The 22440-nt window shown below is 37.7% G+C and overlaps 1 protein-coding gene across 2 annotated transcripts in view; it reads right to left on the minus strand.

Annotated features, from left to right (window-relative positions):
* Nucleotides 1-22440, minus strand: part of LOC140227614 (UTP--glucose-1-phosphate uridylyltransferase-like) — a 51766-nt gene that overhangs the window by 1485 nt on the left and 27841 nt on the right. For both annotated transcript variants that reach the window (XM_072308041.1, XM_072308034.1), the window contains exons 4-14: nt 22226-22408; nt 21335-21468; nt 19197-19271; nt 18034-18167; nt 16948-17027; nt 16134-16202; nt 15052-15083; nt 10307-10403; nt 9657-9735; nt 3595-3758; nt 1189-1293 (exon numbers count right to left, since the gene is read on the minus strand). In XM_072308041.1, coding sequence (XP_072164142.1) covers nt 1189-1293; nt 3595-3758; nt 9657-9735; nt 10307-10403; nt 15052-15083; nt 16134-16202; nt 16948-17027; nt 18034-18167; nt 19197-19271; nt 21335-21468; nt 22226-22408 — 1152 coding nt within the window. The remainder of the gene's footprint in view (nt 1-1188; nt 1294-3594; nt 3759-9656; nt 9736-10306; nt 10404-15051; nt 15084-16133; nt 16203-16947; nt 17028-18033; nt 18168-19196; nt 19272-21334; nt 21469-22225; nt 22409-22440) is intronic.

The raw sequence follows: 22440 nt of genomic DNA on the forward strand, positions 1-22440 counted from the left end.
GTATTGAACGATGATCCACCAATAAGCCGATGAACTCCCACTAGCTACTGGCCAATTTTCAGAAATCGCCTGGCCACCTGCCAGTTATCGGGGAGGTATCTGTGGTTTCCTGTAGGCATACCGGCAGTGGCCCACAGGTCTCTGCCAGAAATATTTCACCAGCGACCTGGGTATGTATGTGGGTGCCTCATGGCCACGTTTGCCCTGCATCTCAAAGGTCAACAAAGTCTACGATGCCGCTGATCCCACCTTAACAACTTTGACAGTGAGATCAACAAGCTCACCACCTTGCCCGGCTCAGGGAAAGGGTGGCATTTATATGCCCATTACGATTACAAGCTTGCTCGACGGTAACAGCTCGATTAGGTTGGCGCCAGGGCGGTTGCTGTGCGGACACCAAGCATGTTCTGGGCATGGAATGCAAACTCTAAACTCGCTGCCCAGCTGCCAAGCAGGTTGTTTTTCTTTTCTTTTTTTTTTTGGGGGGGGGGGGGAGGGGGAGGGGGCGGGGGGAGGTTGTGACCATAGCCTAACCATACATTTTTCTGACAAGGCCATTGTTCTTCCCTTTCACATGGCTAAAACCTAGTTGCCTCTAATTGCTCTCTCAACCCAACCTGCATGCTGAGGACACACAGGGCTATCTTCTGAAAGTTCACACACGAAAGTCTTATGGGGAAAGTGTGAAGGCAGCAAGGGACAGAGAGATAAACTCTACAAATACAAAGAACTCATGGAAAAATATAAGGAAAACAAACAACAATAGCAGGATATTGGGAACAATCCCCTCACGCCAAATTATCATATACAACCTACACAGAGATCGCTTCAAAGGCTATTCAGGGCTGTTGAGGATTTTAGGAACCTGACTGTGCCGACCTTTTCTCTTCGTTCGTGTCACATGATTGATAAATGTGGTCCTTTGATTGATAAATGTGACTAATAAAAACATTCCTTTAGGGTTTGTTGGTTTATTTTTTGCTTCACTTTGATCAGTTAATTGGGACATATGGAGAAAACTGCTCATCCTTCTTAAAAGAACAGAGGCCATCAGGATATATTACATGACTGCTTCAAATAATGTGTGCCTCAGTCTGAGATTAAAGCAAGATTTAAACAAACACCCCATACAAAATAAACACCTTTAAAAACACACAAACATGAGTAGTTTTAAGCCAATGGACTAACCTTGAGTACAACACCTTTGCCAAAGGTTACATCACCTGATACTGTCAGGTGATCCAGTTCAAGAAGATTTGGGATGCTTGCAAATCTCTTCAAGAAGTCCCGTACCTGCAGGAAACAAGATTACATAAGAAATAAATGTCAACATCGAGAGGATATGAAGGTATTTGACACCCAACAACCTTTCACAACAGCCCATGTCTTATTTCCACCAAGAAATGGGGTACTGCCCCCTAGGTAGTGTTAAATGAACAAGGACAGCTTTTTTTTTTTTTTTTTTTTTTTTCCAACAGAGGTCATAAGGACTTGATCAACATAATAAAGTATGTCAAAATTCATGTCATGTCTCACATTTAATATAGACAGACAGGTTTAGGTACTGCAGTGAGTCCACTCTGCTTTGTGAGTCAGTGTTACAGAGCAAGCTGTATCACCGACCCAGACACAACGAGTGAGCAAAATCCAGACAGCTAGAATTCAGGAGTGAACAACAAGTTTTGTTCCGGCACCATTGTCATAGATATGATGAAGCTGAACGTTTGAGAACATACATAGGCTATGGTTTCACTGGCAAATCTTGCAATCAGTTTACAAGAATAAGATTACACACTTTTCCAAGAATTTCACTAAACAATAAAATATTGAGAAGAAATGCTTCAATTGCACAGATTCCTTGAATGTTCGAGAAAACAAATTCACCTTTCCTCTCTGGGTTTTGCACACATCTGACTTCGACACAGTCAAAGTCAGATGCTCAGTATACACAGTCAACCTCCGTCCTACTTCACACAGATTTTCAAAGGCCTTAGATTTGGTATAAGATGGCACCACATTCTCTCGTAAATCAACCATATCGAATATACCACCATGCCCCTCATATCATGGATTTTGAACTTCCCTGAATATCACCAATAGTGTACATAATATCACAGATTGGGTAACAGTATGCTCTGGTGTTTCACAGAGAGCAAAATTTAACCTTACTTTCATGATGCATGCAAATATTTTGTTGAACCATAATATGTGACTGTGCATCATAAAACCAACGAAAAGTCACACATACTGATTTTTTGTTAGGACTGAAAATAGGTGAAATGGGTAAACCCAGCCAATCTCAAGTTTTTCATATTTTCCTGAAAGGGCAAGTCTTCTTCTACATTATACTAAAATTTGGGATCATAAAACAAACATGCAAGTGTGTTTTTAGCAGTTTTTCTCAAACACTTTTTTGGTAGAATAGTGTGATTAGGTGTTTTTCATAGAGTCCTCTTTTCATTTTGTAAAAACCCTGTCCATACTCTTCACTTTCAATTCCAATAATTTTGGAAAGAATCGTGCTACTGCTTTGAAAGTCAGCATTAATCAACTACATAATGTGTGAATGAAGCATGCTCAATTTCAGACTAATCTGATAATCCCTTCATTGTTGTTGCTCCGGTGGTTAACATCCTGTTTTTGCAGGGTCACATATACACGGTGATTTACCCTGTGGAAAATTTGGTGTTATCCCCAACATCAAAGACACCAGCAAGCTAGTTATTTCATAAACCTATATAAATAATAATTGCTTCAACTGGACAGACTGCTCAAATATTGTGGGTAACAATTTCTCTACAGGAGCATCAGCATACAGTAATATATTCCTCACATAGTCACTTTCAAAATCAGATGAATGAATAAAGCACATGTCTTCAATTGTTGCTTTTAGTTACTTGGCAAATGATATCTCAACTGAAAGACTTTCCATTTTTCTTTCATGTTATCAATCACATGCTTATTCTATTATTCTTATGTTATGCCTACACTTATTTCTTATGTATGGAATTCCTGAAAATTTTATCAATTAGCCATCAACTCCTCCTGGCATTACCTGATCCACTATCATAATAATAATGAAAAAATATGCATGCATACCATGGCTTACTACTAAGCTGTTATATTTGCAAATTTTGCGAATCGCTGTTGGACCCCAAATTTAACGACACACGAAAATGTCGCCATGTGCTAGGGTAATCGTGCATTTACAATAGCCTCGGTATCAATTTGCGGAAAAAAAAAAAAAATCTCTCTAAAATGTCCTAACAACCTTATTCATGAAAATATCTGTACACGGAAATAACATCTTATACAGTATCCTATCTATTCATCACAATGACTCTCCTGGAACACAAGAATAACCAAGCGGTCTAGCCCAAACCTGAAGTTTACATTTCTCCCTTCAGCATGGCATTTTTCAGATTTTATTCAAGGACTGACATAATGTCAACTTCTTCCAGTAAAACAATACTCCTATTACTATCATAATTACAGATAGTATCATGCATGCTAATTGTGAGTTTTATCCTGATGATCGTTCACTAAATTGAGATCTATGAGAAGACAAGAATAACTGTGTGGCCTGGCCCAAACCTTGTCAAAGTGGGTGCCAAGCTTGATGATGGGCGTGGTGGGGAACTGGCGGAGGGGGCTCATCATCAGCGTGCCGGACTTGAGGGTGTACAGGTTTGACATGATAAGCAGCAGATCCTGGGTCTTTTTCACAGGCAGGAAGCGACTCCGTGGGACGTTGATACCTGGGGAGCGTGATGGGTAGATTACCACAACACATTGACATTCACTCACTGCCTTAGTGAAGAGGGAGTGTTTCACCCTAAAAAGGCCGGGGGGGGGGGGGGGTGGGGTTACATTTTTTGCGACTATTCCATCGCGCGAAAAATTTTTGACCGCGCCATTCGCTGACTTTTTACTTTCAAGTCTCACGCATCTTTTGGCTCCATTTTCGCGAAAATCGCGCATACTGTTATGATGCTGCACGACCTTTTATACATGCCTGTCAGACCGAAAATGGCTCAAAAATGTGATTTTGTGTATAAAGTCATAGATGCAAATGGAGTTTTCTCACCTTATTCATAAAGATATGATTATTTTTACTTTCACAAGCTGAAATCAATTAATTTTAGCATAATTATGCTTGAAAAAGGTTCTGTCATAAATTTTGTGAAAAAAAAATGATAAAACAAAAGGTCAAAAAACAGAGAAATAGATAAGAAATTCATAAAACAATAAGATACATAAGAAATTAAGTTTGATACCGGATTTTTTTGCTACAAAGAATGCTACAAAGAATGTTATCACCAAAAATTAGGATTCTAGGAGCCTTACTTTCTGATTTAGAGCAAAATGTATGATTTTATGCATATAATATTTCCATTTCTTTATGTATAATACGGTAAATTACACCACAGGTAATGCATGTGTCAATTTTCATGGTATTTGCTGATTGACGGCCGAAATCTCGGGTGGGGGGGGGGGGGTGGGTGTTGAATCAACCCCCAAGTAATGTGCAGTTTAATGCTTCCAGGTTAGCGTCCCTGGTCAGTGACGGAGCATTAATCTGCACATTACTTGAATATGAGACCGTTCTGAAGCAAATCATTTTCACACAACAATAGATATACAATGAACTCTTGAATGAAACCCATACAGATTCGAACAATCATCTCCCAGCATTTCCACTGATTCCCACTGATCAGTTACTAGCCTTCCCCTTTAAGGCATTTAAAGGCAAAACATAGTTCTGGTATGCCTGCAAAATTGTCAAATTTTTCTCCAAAATGTACAATATGCCTAAGAAATGTGTGGAATAATGCTGTCATAACAAGATATTTGTTGGATAACAACGAAAATGTGAAATTTTAACCAAAAATGTCTGCATCTCAGAACTTACACAATCGGAGTCAGGCTAACTCAGACTCAGGGACAACTCGGCCTCATTTTGATGGCAGGGCGAGTTGTCCCTCTGGATTGTACAGCGTTGTACTATGGGAGCGCTTTGCGTGCTGGCTGGTTGCAGTTATGGGCCGAGTTGATACAACGTGTGCATCAAAGAGCCTCTTTGACGCACCTACAAAATGAATGTGCGCCTGTGTATAGAATATGGCGATCACGAACTGCATATAACTTGTCTGAAATAGGGTCGAGTTGCCTCTGAGACCAAGTTAACCTGCATCCTTCTGGAATAAAAGTTGGGTTTACCCACTTGTAATTTTTATCTCAAAATACTCCGAAACAACTCATCATCCCAGCAAATCGTGTCAGCAAGGTATCAGTTTCTTGGTAGACTCTTTCAATATACTGCAAGCAAATATGAAATGGTGCAAGGCAGGTTCTCAAACCTTACCAGTACCATAATTTCACTCTTAATTATGCCTTGCCTGATGTTTACAAAAGTGATGTTTAAAAACTCAACAGAAAAGCAAAATTGCTAACAATAGTATACAAATAATGACTGCTATGAGGGGCACAGTTAAAATTATGGGCCCAAGGTGATGTGAAAACCATAACTATGCCCGAAGCGAAGCTGAGGGCATAGTTATGGTTTTCACACCACCGAGGGCCTACATAATTTTAACTGTGCCCTGAATATCAAGCTGTCATTATTTGTTTTATATACTGAAAATATAGATTCTAGTCTCTTTTACAGCACTCGTAATCAACGCTGATCGACAGCGCGGTGGTCGTATCATTGGTGCGTACATGTGAGTGATCTATGTGTACGGGGTTGCGACTGTCTCCAAACCTATTTACAGGGCACAGTTGATTCTATGCCCCGGGCACAGTAAATCATGACATCATTTTGATCAAAAATGGGGCACAGCAATTTTCATGACTCCACTTCTAACCAATCAGATGAGAGGAATCTATATATGAGGTATATAACAAAGACTGGCATCTGATTTGTTAGCTGAACTTAGAAAGGGAGTCTAACTTCATGACTATTACATACTCTACAGGGGAGTCTTACATTTAAAAAATCATAACTGAGAGAATCTCCTCATTTTATTCACTTTGTCACTTCTAAAATATTATGGGGAAAAACACAAGCATAATATAAGCCCTGCTGTATGTTCTACACATAACTTTGCAAAATCTTCCAGAAAATACACTTTCATTTCTTTTCATTTCATTTCATTTATTTTTTCCATCTCCAACAGAATTTGTAAACACATTTTTCCTTCCACATAAAATATAGATACATATATATGTCAATATTACAAAAATATGATAAATGGAATTTATGGATATACAAATGATAAGGTGAAAAAGAAAAAGCACAAAAAACATTCTGCAGTTAAGAAAATGCAGGAGAGCCACAATATTCCATACCATACATTGACATTATACATCAACTTACTCTTTAAAGCACATAATTCCCATACATAGAATAGAACCATTTATCTAGAACCAACTTTGGAAGTATGGGAAATAGTAATACACATGAGGAAAGGATCAGTTTTGTCCAAATGAATATGTGCAGAAAGCTTGCATGAAACATATGGTATGGAATATTGTGGCTCTTGCCCCAATGCTCTGATTTACAATAAATCCTTAAATATTTTGCACCAGGTTATCAATGCTGCTCATGGTTCAAAACACCACAACATTGCCCTAATCACCCTTATAAAAAGAAGAACCTCATTATAATGCGTTGCTTGGGACTACTGGATATCTCATTATATCAGATTAAAAACTAAAAATATCACTGAAGGTGATTAATACCCCCGCCCCGTGACGACAGTCTTACCCAAGGAATGATCTTTCCTTGATCTTCTGCCATTTAAATGCCATTACCATGGCAACGCAGCTTCCGACACGTCCGAAAAATATGTCTTGCACATCTTCCCACCAAGACTATTGTGTGTGCCACATTTCATAAGCTTTTGTCAAAAACTGAGGAAGTAGTTCAATCCACAAGATCTTTCCTTGATATTGCGACATTAATATGCCGTTACCATGGCAACGCAGCTTCCGACACGTCCAAAAAATATGTCTTCCACATCTTCCCACCAAGACCAATGTGTGTGCCACATTTCATGAGCTTCAGTCGAATACAGAGGAAGTAGTTCAATCCGCAAGATCTTTCCTTGATCTTCTGCCATTTATATGCCGTTACCATGGCAACGCAGCTTCCGACACGTCCGAAAAATATGTCTTTCACATCTTCCCACCAAGATCAAGGTGTGTGCCACATTTCATAAGCTTTGGTCAAAAAACTGAGGAAGTAGTTAAATCCGCAAGATCTTTCCTTGATCTTCTGCCATTAATATGCCGTTACCATGGCAACATACTTTCGGGTACTGTCAAAAAATGCGTCTTGCACATCTACAACCAAAGGCACACATCTGTACCAAGTTTCATGGAAATTGGGCAAAAACTGAGGAAGTAGTTTGCAACACAAAATTTTCCATCATTTTGGCTCATAATATGTGAGCTGTTACCATGGCAACATACTTTTTGTCACTGTCAAGAAATGTGTCATGCTGACCTATATCCTAAGACAAACATTCAATATGAATTCCATGAGAATTGGAAGAACACTGATGAAGCAGTTTTGCCATGAAGCATTTTGCCCTATATTTTACCAATAACATGCCGTTACCATGGCAACGCATTTTTTGCCACTGCGGAAATATGTGTCTTGCACATTAACATATTCAGATGAACATCTGTACCTAATTTCATAAAAATTGATCAAAAACTGTGGGAGGAGTTCGCGACGCAAGATTTGTACCCATTTTTGCCCATAATATGCCGTTACCATGGCAACGTACTTTTGGGTACTGTCAAAAAATACATCTTGCACATCTACAACCCAAGGCACACATCTGTGCCAAGTTTTATGGGAATCGGTTGAAAACTGAGGAAGTAGTTCGTGACGCAAGATTTGCAACGGACCGACCGCCCGACCGCCCGACCGACCGCCCGACCGTCCGCTGATTCCTATATACCCCCTTCAAACTTCGTTTGGCGGGGTATAAAAAAGAAAAATAAGAATAAGGAATAGGACCCGCAAAATTGCCTCATTATATCAGGTATCATGCTATATATATGCAAGCTCATTATATCTAGGTATCACAGTACTTAAAGGTTTAACTAGGTTTCACAGTAATTTTAGCTAGAGATAATTGGTTATTTGTAGTTAAGAAAGAAGCATACATGCATACATAACGCACTGTGTGACTTATTCACTGATAGCCACTTATGAGCATATGCCTTTGAATTGTGTGTTGTAGGTTGCTGCACAATACTGTAACTGACTAAAAATTGTCACTCTGTCACACTATAATTACAATTTTTCTTGCCTCCCACCCTCAAACCTTTTGCTGCTTTTAGATTTTAACATCTTAAAGTAAAAACTTTGCTTCGGCTGAGCTTGTGAGTAGGAAGAGTATCTATGTAAACCAGACACACAAATAAGCCTGTGATACTTCTATAATAAGGCACATTAATCCTTTGATACTAAGCAGTCATCTCCTAAAGCCAGGTTAAACACCTCTGGTTTTTCTCGCATTTCATTTGGAGGTTACACCTATTCAACTCAGGAAAATTGCATCTAAGTCTCCATAGATTTCCTCCAAACAACTCATTGAATGTGAGAACACATTTAATTTTCTCTTTTTTTTTTTCTTCTTGACCATCGTCTTTTTCCCTTTGAGAAATAGAATAGACTGGTCGTAAAGAAAAAAATACATTAAAAAATACATAAATAAATAAATAATAAGAATTCAAATGGACATGATGAACACCAACCAGTAACTTTAGAAGGGAAAACAGTAAATACTGTAAGACTGCAAATACTGTAAAAGTGGAAATTTTCACGGCATTGAAATTTTCACGCATTTCATACAACCAGAAACTAACGCGAGAATAAAAGCATGCGACTATTTTGCTTGCTGTATGTTCTAGTAGTTGATGTCTTGATTCTGCAGAATTTAAGGACAAGTTCACCTTCATTAACATAAGGATTGAGAGAATGTAGCAATATTAGTAGAACACATCATTGAAAGTTTGAGGAAAATCGGACAATCCGTTCAAAAGTTATGAATTTTTGAAGTTTTTGTGCAGTCACCGCTGGATGAGAAGACTACTGCAGTGTATGATGTCACATGCGTACAACAATATATGGAAAATAATAAGAGAATTTCACAAAATTTCATCTTTTAAAAAAAGTACATATTCCCTTGACTCGTTACTGACATATGTTATGGATAATATTATTCCCATTGCCTTTAGAAAGAGGTAAGTCAAGTGCTCTTTTGTTATGCAAAAAAAGTGAAAATATGTTGAATTTTCTTTACATTTTCTTTATACTGTTGTACTCATATGACATCACGAGCCTTAGTAGTCTCCTCATCCAGCGGTTCCAACACAAAAGTTTTAAAAATTCATAACTTTTGCATCGATTGTCCAATTTTCCTCAAACTTTCACTGATGTGTTCTACTAATATTGCTGCATTCTCTCAATCCTTATGTTAATGAAGGTGAAATTGTCCTTTAAAAACAAACGAAACTCTTCTTGCCCAGCCAAGCACAAAAAATTAGTCACGCAAAAATATCCACATTTACAGTACAGCATTGCATGGGCTGTCTTCTGCTTGGACATCAATAAACCCAACCATCACAGAACTCACCCAAGGGGTTGTCAAAGTTCTTCATAGCAGCACCAACAGCTCTTTCCAGCTGAATCACGTTCAAACCATCATCAAGTGTCTGTTTCAAGCAACGATAACCATTGATACATGCCACTTTATCATTTGCACACATTTCAAGTCATCTTGTATTAAAGAAAGCAGAACTAGCACAAAGGGGGGGGGGGGGGGAAGGGAGATGGGGAATATCACTCAGCTTCAGTGGAAACTATTGTGTATGTTGCAGAGTTAAACGATTTGATATATTCTTTACAACAATGAAGTAATGATTAAGCCACCATTAGATGTCATAAAGAATCTAAACCAGCTAAACCACTCAACTTGATGGGAATTTCATTCAATTCATCAAAATACCAAAATAAAATATCCTCTCTACTTTTTCTTTTTTTTTAAAGTTTATGAGTCAAATTTCAAGCAGCATGAACATTACCATTCCTTCCAAATTCTAATACATGTGCATGCATTCTCAGACAGAACTTGCATTTACTGTCCAATCTATTCACTTTGTAATCAATCGATCAAGAGCAGCAAGAAGAAATACAATAGTGAGGGGATGCTATGAATGCAGTGTGCACTCGAATATTATTCCCATGTCCATTCTCTCATTGTATTCATTATAGCAGTATACCCACCTTATTGTTGACAATCACTTCCATGGATAGTGAATTGTTCTCAACCACACGCTTGATCGCATCAAGTTTGATCCACAGGTTATTCGTGTTGAAGATTCTGGTGGATAATGTAGTTGTAGATACAAAAGTTAATGAAAATTTTCATGGTGGAAATAATTTGGTATTCAGTTAAAACTTTATTTTGTTTTAATCCATATCCAGCAGTACAATATGACAGACCTTTTATCTGAAAAAGCTGTAAGTTTGTGCAAACATGGCGAACTCTTGGCAACTTCCACAAAATACTCAGAGACATTACATGTTTTTTTTGTTTTTTTTTTTTTAGGACAAAGCATGATGATAACAGCCTGTGATTGCCACATATATGCAAATATTGACATTCATTGTGCTTTTCAATGCAATGATTCTCTGTACCCTATGTAATCCTGGGCAAGGAATTATCTGTTTAGATTCAATCACTACACACATTACTACCAACAAGCATTTGCCTGCTACATACAGTATCCAGTGACTAAAAAGTGTGAAAAAAACAAAAAACAAACACAAAACCAAAGCCAAACAAACATGAAAAGGGCAAATTTAACACATAAGAGTTAAAAAACACTTTCACATAAAGCATCACACTCCTGTGTCGGACGATTTTTTTGTTCCTATTTATCTTTTTATTTGTGTATGCGTGTGTGTGTGTGTGCGTGTGTGAATGAGTGTCAGTGTGTGTACAATGACTCTTTTCTATGTACATGCTCTTGTAAGTGAAAATGAGTTACATGATTCAATATATTCAAGGGATATATGTTTGGCATATGTCAATGTTTTCTTGTGAAGGAATTATCAGTGGGATTGATTCATAATGGAGTTATTTCTGTTACAAGGGCATTTTACCGTTTTTTTATTCTTTTATATGTTGTTCTTTTAATTCTAAAAGACCCAGCGGTGCAAACAGAATCAAAATTTCATAACGATTAAGTCCGTAATTTAATGTTAAAAATGGAACTTTTTAGGTGAGAATTATGCTAATGAGCTGACGAGCCCGGATGTTATGATGTCACAGGTGCTCTCACTATTACTGATTACAAGTGCTCGCATACACGTGCGTTAATTCATATCGAGTAGCAGACGACGCTTAGGCCTAATTTAGCTAGCAGGCGGCGCTTGTGTACTGTTCTATCCATGTAGATATCTCAAATTTCACTAAACCAAATCGCACCAAAATTATAGGATATACTTCATAGCATATTTCAAAGTATTCTCTTATATTTGAACGAAATCAGTAATCGAGAAGTATTAATATTGACGTTGACTTTCAAGTCATCACTCAAAAAAAACTCACTCTTCGCGAGAGATCTTGGCGAATGCAAGATGCACAATCTAGAACTGAAGTTAGCCGACTAGTACTGTGCGAACGGGGAATTTACGCGAGAACTAAACTCAAAAGTGTATGATTTTTGCGACTTGTGTGATATAGGAACTACATTTTCAGTCAGACCGCAACGCTGCTGTTAATGAGCTCAAATCAAAAATTTATCGTACGCGCAGGTTTTTGCGCATGTCCTTCTCAACACCCGAGATTTTGCGAGATAATTCAGAGACAAAGTGCATGGTCTACGAGATTCATTTATTGACGACATGAAGATCTACTCTCCGTGACTAATTGACATGATTTGTGAATATTTGATATTAATCAGACGTTTTAATGCTTATATCATGTGAAATGAACTTATGATACCGTTATTCTTATCACCACATCCTACTGACATTTTTCAAAACGATCCTAGAACATATTATGACAAGGCTTTCTATTTATTGATCACCCGACCCGTTCCAAAGTTGAATCAACTCATTACTGATATCCAACATTCTAGAGATTCTTGTTATAGTAGCACAGTAAGAACTGAATTGGTCCCTCGCTTAGAAAACTATAAAAATTGAAAGTCTCGTCGAGTGAAAATCGTGGAGTGGCAATTTGAGATACATGCATGATCATGTGCTCTCAGGGCATCATTAGTTAAATTACCCAGCGATGTATACAGTGGAATTAGATGGAATAATTATTGTAATTCACAATAGAGATCCCCAAAGAACTATGTGTGCACAATAAGTTTTAGATCTTTTATTATTGATTAATAATGAGCCATTCATTAATGCAACAGTTACTGTTAGCTGAGTAAACAAAGTCCAAGCCAAAGTTGAGCTGTCGATCAGAGTGGAGTGTTGTTCTTGTTGTTGACGTGGAGAGCTTAGCCCGAGCGCGTATACATACATCGTGCGCGCGCACACACACACTCATAGGGGGTCCTACACTTTTATCTACACACAGAGTATTACTGTATGTACAGCACACGTTTACTGTCCTTCTGCGCTGACCAACTGTTTCAACTCTCCACTCGGAGGGAATTAACCAATCAGAAACGCGTATTCGCGGCAAACTGAAATCTCGTCAAAAATTAACTGTACAACGCAATGATTTATTCGATCACCTGACCCGTTCCAATGATCAGTCCACATGAAGTCATCATATTTCCATAGTATGATATTTCCTCTTTCATTTCATACCTCTTCGATTTTGGTCCACGTTTATTTCATTGTTCTAATGTACCCCCTAAGAAAAATGAAAAATATGCAAATTTTATGTTTTATAATTTCCTTGCTCAGTATATTTTATATGTCACAACCTTTCAAGTAGTCGGATGTCATTAAAGTACAACTTTTCAGCTTTTTATCGATGTATTAATCAGGAAGATTGGTAATGTCGTTTAGATTTACAGGGATTATAAAAATCTGGTCTTCCAGCTCATTACGTATTCATGTCCGCAAGGTCCATGCATACGCGTACGATAAATGAGAAGACTTTTCAGGGTGTTGCGGTCTGACTGATTTTTCATTCAACTTACCACAAACAATTTGTAAATTTATTTATTGCCCCCGATTACTTGAAAGATTTGTCTCATGATATTAAATGGCTAACTTCAGTCTGTGCGTGCGCAGCAGGTAGGTAGGGCCTGGCCGCAATCACTCGTGTTAGTCGTAGAGCAGATTATTTTTAGCACACCGACAGGAAAGTCGACATCTACACTTACGCTTCCCGACATGTGATTTGTTTCCAATTAACGTGAGCTGTTGGATATGAATCATAAAGTATTTCCTGTGAGTTTGGTGCCATTTGGCAAGGTGAATTTTGAGATATCTACATGGATACAGAAGTACGCTAGCACTATACCTACACCAGCGCTGGGATCGCGAAGCGGCGACACTGTGTTAAAATCTACGTGGTCACGCCACTCTTCCGAGATATGGGTCCTAGTACGTAGGCCTACTGAAACAATCTGTTAGATCTAACATTAGTCCTTGGTGTAAATAACACCACTATGAGATTTATCTCGACCACAAAACATCGGAAATCCATAAAGCAGATACCTTACCTGAAAAATCCAGCACAGGAACAACAGTGCCTGCAGGACAAGGGTCCAGATCTAGATCTGGAGTCTGAAAATTTCGTCTGGACTTTCTTCAAGTTCTGGCAGCAGGGGTACGTAACGTTACGCTGTGCCTTATTAGCGCTGTGCACATAGGGCCTACAGCTGCAATGTCGACGGTGAGTGAGTGTAGGGCCTACTCATCAAAACTTGGACTGCCACGTAGAACCTACTCCTTGACTGCTCAGTAGTCCTAGTCCTAGTTCTAGTATATCAGAGTCCATGTGTACTGGGTACCGTTTTCATGTAAATCGTGCGTGCCGTTGAAGAGAGTCTATCTACATTTGGATTTAGATTCACTCAGCCCTCATCTACGTTAGATAGTTTGAACTGGCGAACCATCGCTCGATCATGATTATCAATGCGTTAATGTTACTTACACACAGTCTTCTATGGGCAGCACGTTCGGATAACGATGCCAATTTCATTTTGCATATCTGGAATTTCCCCACAAGCTTTATCTAAATAAAAAGCTGTTGGAGAGATTGCTTTTAAAGATTAATAGATATTGTTTAACATGTTTATTATAGCTCCATATTGCAATTATACTAAATAACAGCTTTTGCAGTACTTCGTGTGAGATTTCATCAATAAATTGGCATTATGTAGTTCGTCTTGCTAATGTCGGAGTTGTGCACCAAGAGCACCTGTGACGTAGGCCAAATTGTGTGGATCGTTCCATGGCTTGCTCGTTTTCATTTTTTTCAAAAAATCATTACAGGCTTATCCTGGGTTTTACAATCCTCTCTTTCCAGTAGTAGGCATCAAAAAATGTAGATTAGAATTATCAGACAATTAGAAAATGTCAGTACAGTTTTCTTTTAAAGAGAGATTATTTGCAGTATAAAGTGAAAAATGGATTTGTTTGTGTTTTGAATTGTATTTGTATTGTTTTTGTTCATGTTAGACCCAGAATGGGTTGATTCATGACTGATTTGAATTAAATAAAAAAATATTAAGGGGAAAAAACAATGATTCTTGCTGCCATTCCATAAAATTCACAATTTTCATGTGGCAAGTGTTTATTCTCATCAATTGGTCATGTTTCAGTTCTCCTAAAATGGTGATTCACTGCTTGGTAAGGACATCACTGCAGCAATGGTCAAATTTTGCTGTTAGCTCCACAAACAATACTTAAAAAACAACTTGTTTCCACACATTGAAAACTAATCTGGTCACCTCTTGTTCAGTCTCAGACCGAAAAAGAACCCTAAACAAACAAAATGCAATTTTGCAAATTCTTTACTAAAGTAAATTCTCATAACAACTTACTTGAATTTTGTCACAGACTTGAATTCATCCACCTGAAAATGGACAGATTAGGGAAACAGAGGTGCTAAGTGAATGAAACTTTTAGCAACTGTATTATGGTGCCAACATACAGTCACAAACAGCATCTCTCCATGCTCCCTGCAATAGGAGAGACACATGTATCATCATACATTTATTTCCGACATATCTCTCATTTTCAGCTTTAGGAAATGTTCTGAAACAATGCACTTTTTACATGGAGATATGCTACAATTATTTGGTTTTCTAGTCAACAATATTTCAAACTGGGACTCCTTTTTTTCACAATGTGTTTCACATATCAAAAAAAAAAAAAAAGAAAGAAAGAAAACTTTCTTAAGTATATCTCCATTTTGTTTTATGAAGTTTGGTCACCATATCCAAGGCATGGCATCATGGCTCTCTTATCCAGCCTCCCTTTATCCGGATCTCTCTATTATACGGACGCAATCTCGCCGTGATTTTTTTTTTTTTTTTTTATAATTACGGGAGGAAAGGGGGATTCCCAACTCCTTGAGAACTCCTACACAAACACACATGAATTACATATTACTTCAAACATTAACATACACCTCTATTTTGGGGTCTGTTACTGAGTGTAACAATGAAAAGGTTGCAGTATACACATTACTACATGTGGTACTACAATGGGCTACATCAGTAGGACCTACATGTGTATGTATATGTACATGTATAAAGCATTGAGTCTCCCGTATCCGGCCAAATCCCTTATCCGGATGAGCCCCGGTCCCGACTTGTCCGGATACGAGAGGTTCAACTGTATATAAAAGACATTGGTCCATTTACAAGATTTAAACCATTCAATAAACAAAGTGCTCAATTAACTCTGGGTTTTGTCTTGAGAGACAAAATGAATACATCTACATTAGCAACCTCACAATGAATACCTGCCAGCATACTGGAAATAGTCACCGCGACATGAGCAGTTCCCATGGTAACTGCAATAACTACAATGACACAGCAACCACAAGTCTAGAACAAAGTGAGATTCAGAAACAAGATGGTAAAATAAGTCAATTTTAATGGTAGACTGAAATACTTACATGCCACTTTGGGACCTGAGCTATCTCCAACAGCCTCAATTTGTTGTGGTACTGAATCAGCGTCCCACCCTGAAACAAAAGATTGTGTTGACAGAAAAGAAAAGAGAGCATGACATTAAATCTCAAGAACCAAACTGAGTTGAAAGTTCCATTTCAGGACTTTTTTTTTGGAATGAAAAAAAGTCAAGTTAAAAATCCATTGACTATGGAACACAGTTTACTGTGATCCCCCACTTCTCAAGTAATTGCTCTTACGATGATATATCTGCCATAAGAACATGGCCTTCATTTATATTTGGATGAAGTTAATTGATCTTGATCAATAAATGATGACCGACATTAACCCTTTCTGCACAAAAGAAACATTTTCCAATTCATCTCAATCCTTTGGGGTTGAATCAACAAACCTCCCCCAGCCACAGAACAGGCCAAAAAGCCTGGCCTGGTTAAGTTTAAACTTTTTGGTGACATTCTCATGCTTTCCAATACAGATGACTCAACTCCAAAGCGCTACTGTCTCTGTCATATGTCTACTGGCGTACACTACTGATTTCTACCACAAAACTAGTTGTAAGAACTTTCATAATTGTAGGAATTAATCATTTGGGGATGGTATGTACAATGCATATCATCTGTAACAAAAACACTAGCGATAAAATCAGATAAAATGCACACATCAGAGCAGCATCAAACTCATTCACACCCACACACAACTCGCAAATACAAATGCGAACAAACATCCTTTCAAACGAGCAACCTGCTGGGTCACAGATTGGGTTCAAGCCACCTATACATACGACTCTTGGTGGCATACCTTGACATCTGCTCTCGTCTTGTCTGTGACCTCCATCACCATCTCCCTGTTCTTCTCATTCATCAGCAAGGTCAGGATTCCTGGTAGCAATGAAGGCTAAGGATACATTTCAAATTTCAAAATCACCTAATTCTCTTAACCCTAAAAAGGTGGGGGGATGTGAATCAACCCCCCTAAACATTTTTCCCCGACTATTCCACCGCGCGAAATTTTTTGACCGCGCCATTTGCTGACTTTTTACTTTCAAGTCTTGCACACCTTTTGACACCATTTTCGTGAAAACTGCACATACCATTGTGACGCTGCACGACCTTTTATACATGTCTGTCAGACTGAAAATGGCTAAAAAAGTGATTTTGTGTACAAAGTCTATGCAAATAGAGTTTTCTCATCTTTTACAAAAAGATATGATTATTTTCACTTTCAATGGCTAAAATCAATTTTAGCATAATTATGCTTAAAATAGGTTCTGCAATAAATTTTGTTCGAAAAAAAAACAAAAAAACAAAAGGTCGAAAAACAGAGAAACTCATAAGAAATTCTTAAAACAATAGAATACATAAGAAATTAACTTTGATACCAGATTTTTTTTTCGAGTACATTGTTACAGATGCTACAAAGAATGTTATCACCAAAAATTAGGATTCTAGGAGCTTCACTTTCTTATTGAGAGCAAAATGTATGATTTTATGCACATATTAGTATAACTAATTAACGTAATGAAAATTTCCATTTCTTTTTGTATAATTTGGTAGATTACGCCTCAGGTAATGCGTGTACCAATTTTCATGGCGATTGTGCGATCAACGGCTAAGATCTCAGGGGGGTTAAATCAACCCTCCCCCGGCTACAGAACACCCAAAAAAGCCCGGCCTGGTTGGGGTTAAATCCATTCCTAAAGCAAAATGAGGCCATCTTTAGATAGATCATGACTTTTTGAGTCGACCATAATTAATTACCTGCCATGAGGCGATAATTAAATATGATGCATGGCCTAAAAAAAAAAATTCAAATTTATCTCAAATGCTAAAAAAACTAAAGTCATGTTGTATTTGCTCATTCATACATTGTATTTTCAAAGGATACGGAGATCGACGGTGGCTCCCTGGTTGTCAATGTTCGCTAGAAAGAGGTACTCCTTGCCTTGCCGAATGAACTGGTCTAAAAGCCCCGAATTGTAGAATGACTCATAGATATCACCGTGACCAGGTGGGTACCAGCTGTTCAGAACAAACATCAGAGAAAGAAATGCAATGAGTTGTTTATTTTGAGGGAGTTTCATTAAGTTAATCTCGGGAAAGGACTTATGAATAGCATTTACAATACCATTGCATTGGAGAATATCTTAAAATTGTACTAAAAAAAGTCTTGAATATTTTACTTTTAAAAGCAGATTCATACATCTGAACATACACAAAACATATTGAATTTCACACTTATGCTCTTTACACTCATTACATAGTGCATTAGAATCAATCTCACAAGTTCTAATTGTATACTGTATACGTTCTAATTACATACTGTATTCGTGATCGTGGAGTCCTCTACTGAACAGAGAAATGTAACAACATGTACATCACATTCATATCGGCATTACAGTCAATATTTTCGCGTTTTTAATTTCGCGAATAGCAGCTGTCTCGTGAAATTCGTGAAAATAAAAACCTTGCATAATATTCGGTGTATACAGTAAACTGTACACACAGTGAAGTGAGGACCAGTGTGCACCTGTGTATTTGCTTGAATAGTAGAATAGAAAGTGCAGAAGAGAAATGGGAAAGAACATAGTGTAGTCTCTAAACGCATGGCATTTTCACAGTTTGCTACAAGGTCTTTTGGCAAATTCGATTAACTATCCAATGACCCAATCAAGTGTATGCAGTTGTATTCATGCCCCTAAAATTACTGAATCCCGCTTGCAACCAACATCAAGCCACATAAGTCGGTTGGTAGGACTTTGTATGTTTCATCTGCCCACAGAACATGATTAGTTTCTCTATATAGGTGCATACTTCCATTAATTTTTTTTTTTACCATTTTGGTGTTATTACATATTTTTCCATCATACTAAGGACCAAAAAGCCGTTTCTAGTAACAATTTTGACCACTCAAACTATTCACAGTAATTTTCACATAAACTGATGACAATTTCCATAATTCCACTAACAAATATGACTACAGCACAAATGATGAGATTTGGCCAGACATTTGTCTGATGAAGGAGAATATTTTCCAGCCATACAACTTACTTTTCTAGGTTATTTCCACTCATGCTTGAGTCTTTTGCAATGGGCAAAAGAGATTCCTTGTTTATCCTTGGATATCTATATTGGAGAAGACATGAAATGTTGATCATTCATAAGATAAATAACAATAAAATTGAGATATGGGTAAGTATGAATCACTTTGGTGACTTGCCACATTTACAGCCTTGAAGCAACTTTTGCCTAAAAATTCAATGTGGTAGAGGTATACAACAAGTCTGGATTGGGCAAGAATATCCACAGTAAATTTGTTGTTCATACTAACTCACAAACTTTTATATGGGTGAAGGATATTGCCTTGCACAGTGATATCCATATGCTCTGTGTGTGCGGTGTGTCAAATGGTACACACATAACCATAGAGTTAGTCATGCAATTTGCTTGAATTTATGAATATTTAGGAGTTTTAAATGTGGAACTGATCTGCAAAGTCTAAGAACAAAATATCATTGCTCTAATTTTTGATTCATATTTTATGGCCTTCATGTTAGGGAAGGTCAGTTACACTATTTTGCCACAAACACATCCAAAGACTTATTTTCTTTGTTTTGCCCCTCCTGACATGATCAAATACCAAGCAGTTACTCGATTTTGATTAAAACGTCTCGCATAATTCGGCATTTTAGACATTATTCTCAATTTCTTTACATAATACGGTGCAGCCATGCAATGAAATAGCAATTTTACTGTTCTCACACTCTGTAGCAGAGAAAAAAAAAAGGGGGGGGGGGGGTAAACAAACATATAGATTCTCCTGTCATTTCTTTCTCTGCTTCAGTTGATGCTATATCAAAATCAAGAAAGTGATAAAGCAAGGATAGCCCTTTGGCTCGTAATGAAACCTTTAACGACAGGTGGCATTTGTTTATCAACTTTCTGATATATTCACATTAGTATATTTCAAGACAGTTGCTCTCACAGCTGTTTCTTTATTAAATGAAACTTGTAAACACTTTCTTGTCTTGCTCATGACTTGCAAAAATCCATGCCCATATTGGCCACATTTGATCCTCAAGTTTATGAATTTGAAGCCTAGATCGAAGCTTGTTTATTGCCCAAGGAAGTGACATCTTTTCATGACATTTGCATTTCCCTTCATTTCCTGTACAAAAGTAAAAGTTAATAATTGATTGAATTAACTAATTCTAAGGTTATCAGAAATAGATCATGCCCCTAGGATACAAACAAAATCAATAATGGAAGCAAGCTTCATTGACCCTGCACTGTCAGTAGGTGAAAAAGTGCCTTTCCCTGGGAAAAGAGAATTGTGATACCCCACTGACGATGACTTAGTTTGTCCTAGGACAACAACAACAACAACAAAAGAGAATGCAAGTAGTCACAACCTAAATAGTACTGTGCAATTGTTATGCAGTAAACATTATACATATGCTGACATCTATAAGAGAGCATATCAAATACTAGGAATAATCAAGGGGTCTTAAGAGATTCTAAACTTCACTGACCTGTCTAAAAAAGTTTTAATACATGGATGAAAATTTCAAGCACTCAAAACATCTAATGAAACATTCAAATATATAGATGATACCAAACAAAATATGGTATACCCTGTAAATTACAAATTTTCACATTTTCAAAGCATTCAACAAAAAATTTCCACCAAATTATTTTGTCATAGCATCAGTCAAGAACAATACCAGACCATTACTCAGCAAAGATTGTCAAAACTAGACAGCTAATGTTGTATCATGCCTTCACTAAACTCGCTTCTCCCATAGATGGATAGTCAGTAGTGCTGGTACTGTATACGCCGTTATTTTTGCGTACAGATATTTTCGTGAAATGACCAGGCCATAGACATTTTCGCGAATTGACGCTGACGCTTCCGTCAATGCGCTATTAACAGGGCGCACGGATACATTTTTGCATGTTGTTAAATTCGCAATCCAACTGTGATTCGCAAAATTTGTGAAAATTAAACCCTCGCGAAAGTAACAGCTTATACAGTATTAAATGGGATTCAAGTTTTCTGTGTATCATGTCCTGTCTACAGCAGTGTACCTGCAGCCCTCTTACCTTGCCCCCCCCCCCCCCCCCCCCCCCCGAGGAAGAAGAGTCATCATCTACCCAAAACATTTGCCAGCATCCAACTTTTCTCTTACCTGCTCTGCATAAACGTGTGGATGTCCACATTCATGGTGCCGTACTTTCTCAGCACTTTCCTGGTATCTTCGTCCGTGTTGAAGGAGTTCATTAAAACCAGTGGTACACTGCAGCCATACGTTTTGTTCAAATTCTGTAAGAAGGAGATGACCAGGAATTGGTGGTACATGTATGTAATAGGGTAAAAGTGAATATTTTAGCGCAAGTCGTTTTTCGCACTCGGCTGTGTAGAATACGAGTTTCGCATGTGTTTAATTCCATAGAATAAAGACATGCACTACTGGAACAGTAGCAACCAAAAATATTTGTGTGCTTTTATTTTTGTGCTGGTTTCCAGTTGGGTAAAATGCACTGCAAAAATTTCCACTTTTACAGTACACACTCCCACATAAATCATTCCTTTTCAAAACTTGTACCATTGAAAATTGTGCTTGTTAACAAAGAAGTTTCAGAATCAATATGTATTTCATATATTGCTAAAGCAAAACATTTTCAAGACACTTGAAGATGATTCGAATTTCTAGGTAAAAGACTCATGAATAATGTTCTTGAATGATTCCTCCGATAAAGTAACTTGCTAAAGTGACTCTCTGCTTTCAAAAAAAAAACCAAAAAAACACCCAAACATATAACTTAAGCAAGGTCTGTAACTAGTCACTACTGTCAAGTAAAATACTTTCATAAACCTAAACTGAGAAAGTAAAGTTAAAAAAATATTGATTTGCCTATCAGTAAAAGACAAGTCCAAATACACTAAATGCCAAAAAAACAAACAGCTTATGATTTTGTTTTCAAATGACGACATAACAACGAGGTCTCAAGGCATATTTTATACCATGTTTGATATAAGAGGCAAGCAAAAGAATTCTCAGAAATCCACGAGAAGTCACCTCAATTTGTCTGACGGTCAGGTCGAGGAAGGTCAGTTCGTTGCGGACACTGATGACACTTTTGGGCCCAGTACAGCCCATGCTGGTCCCAAGGCCACCATTGAGCTTGATGACCACCAACTTGTCCAGGTACTCCTTGGCCATGGCTGGGTCAGAGTTGGGCAGCTGGTTGTATGCAATAACCTGCAGTGGTCAACAATACATTGGAATATGTT

The sequence above is a fragment of the Diadema setosum genome, chromosome 1, assembly GCF_964275005.1.
Source record: "Diadema setosum chromosome 1, eeDiaSeto1, whole genome shotgun sequence".
NCBI classification, from domain to species: Eukaryota; Metazoa; Echinodermata; class Echinoidea; order Diadematoida; family Diadematidae; genus Diadema; species Diadema setosum.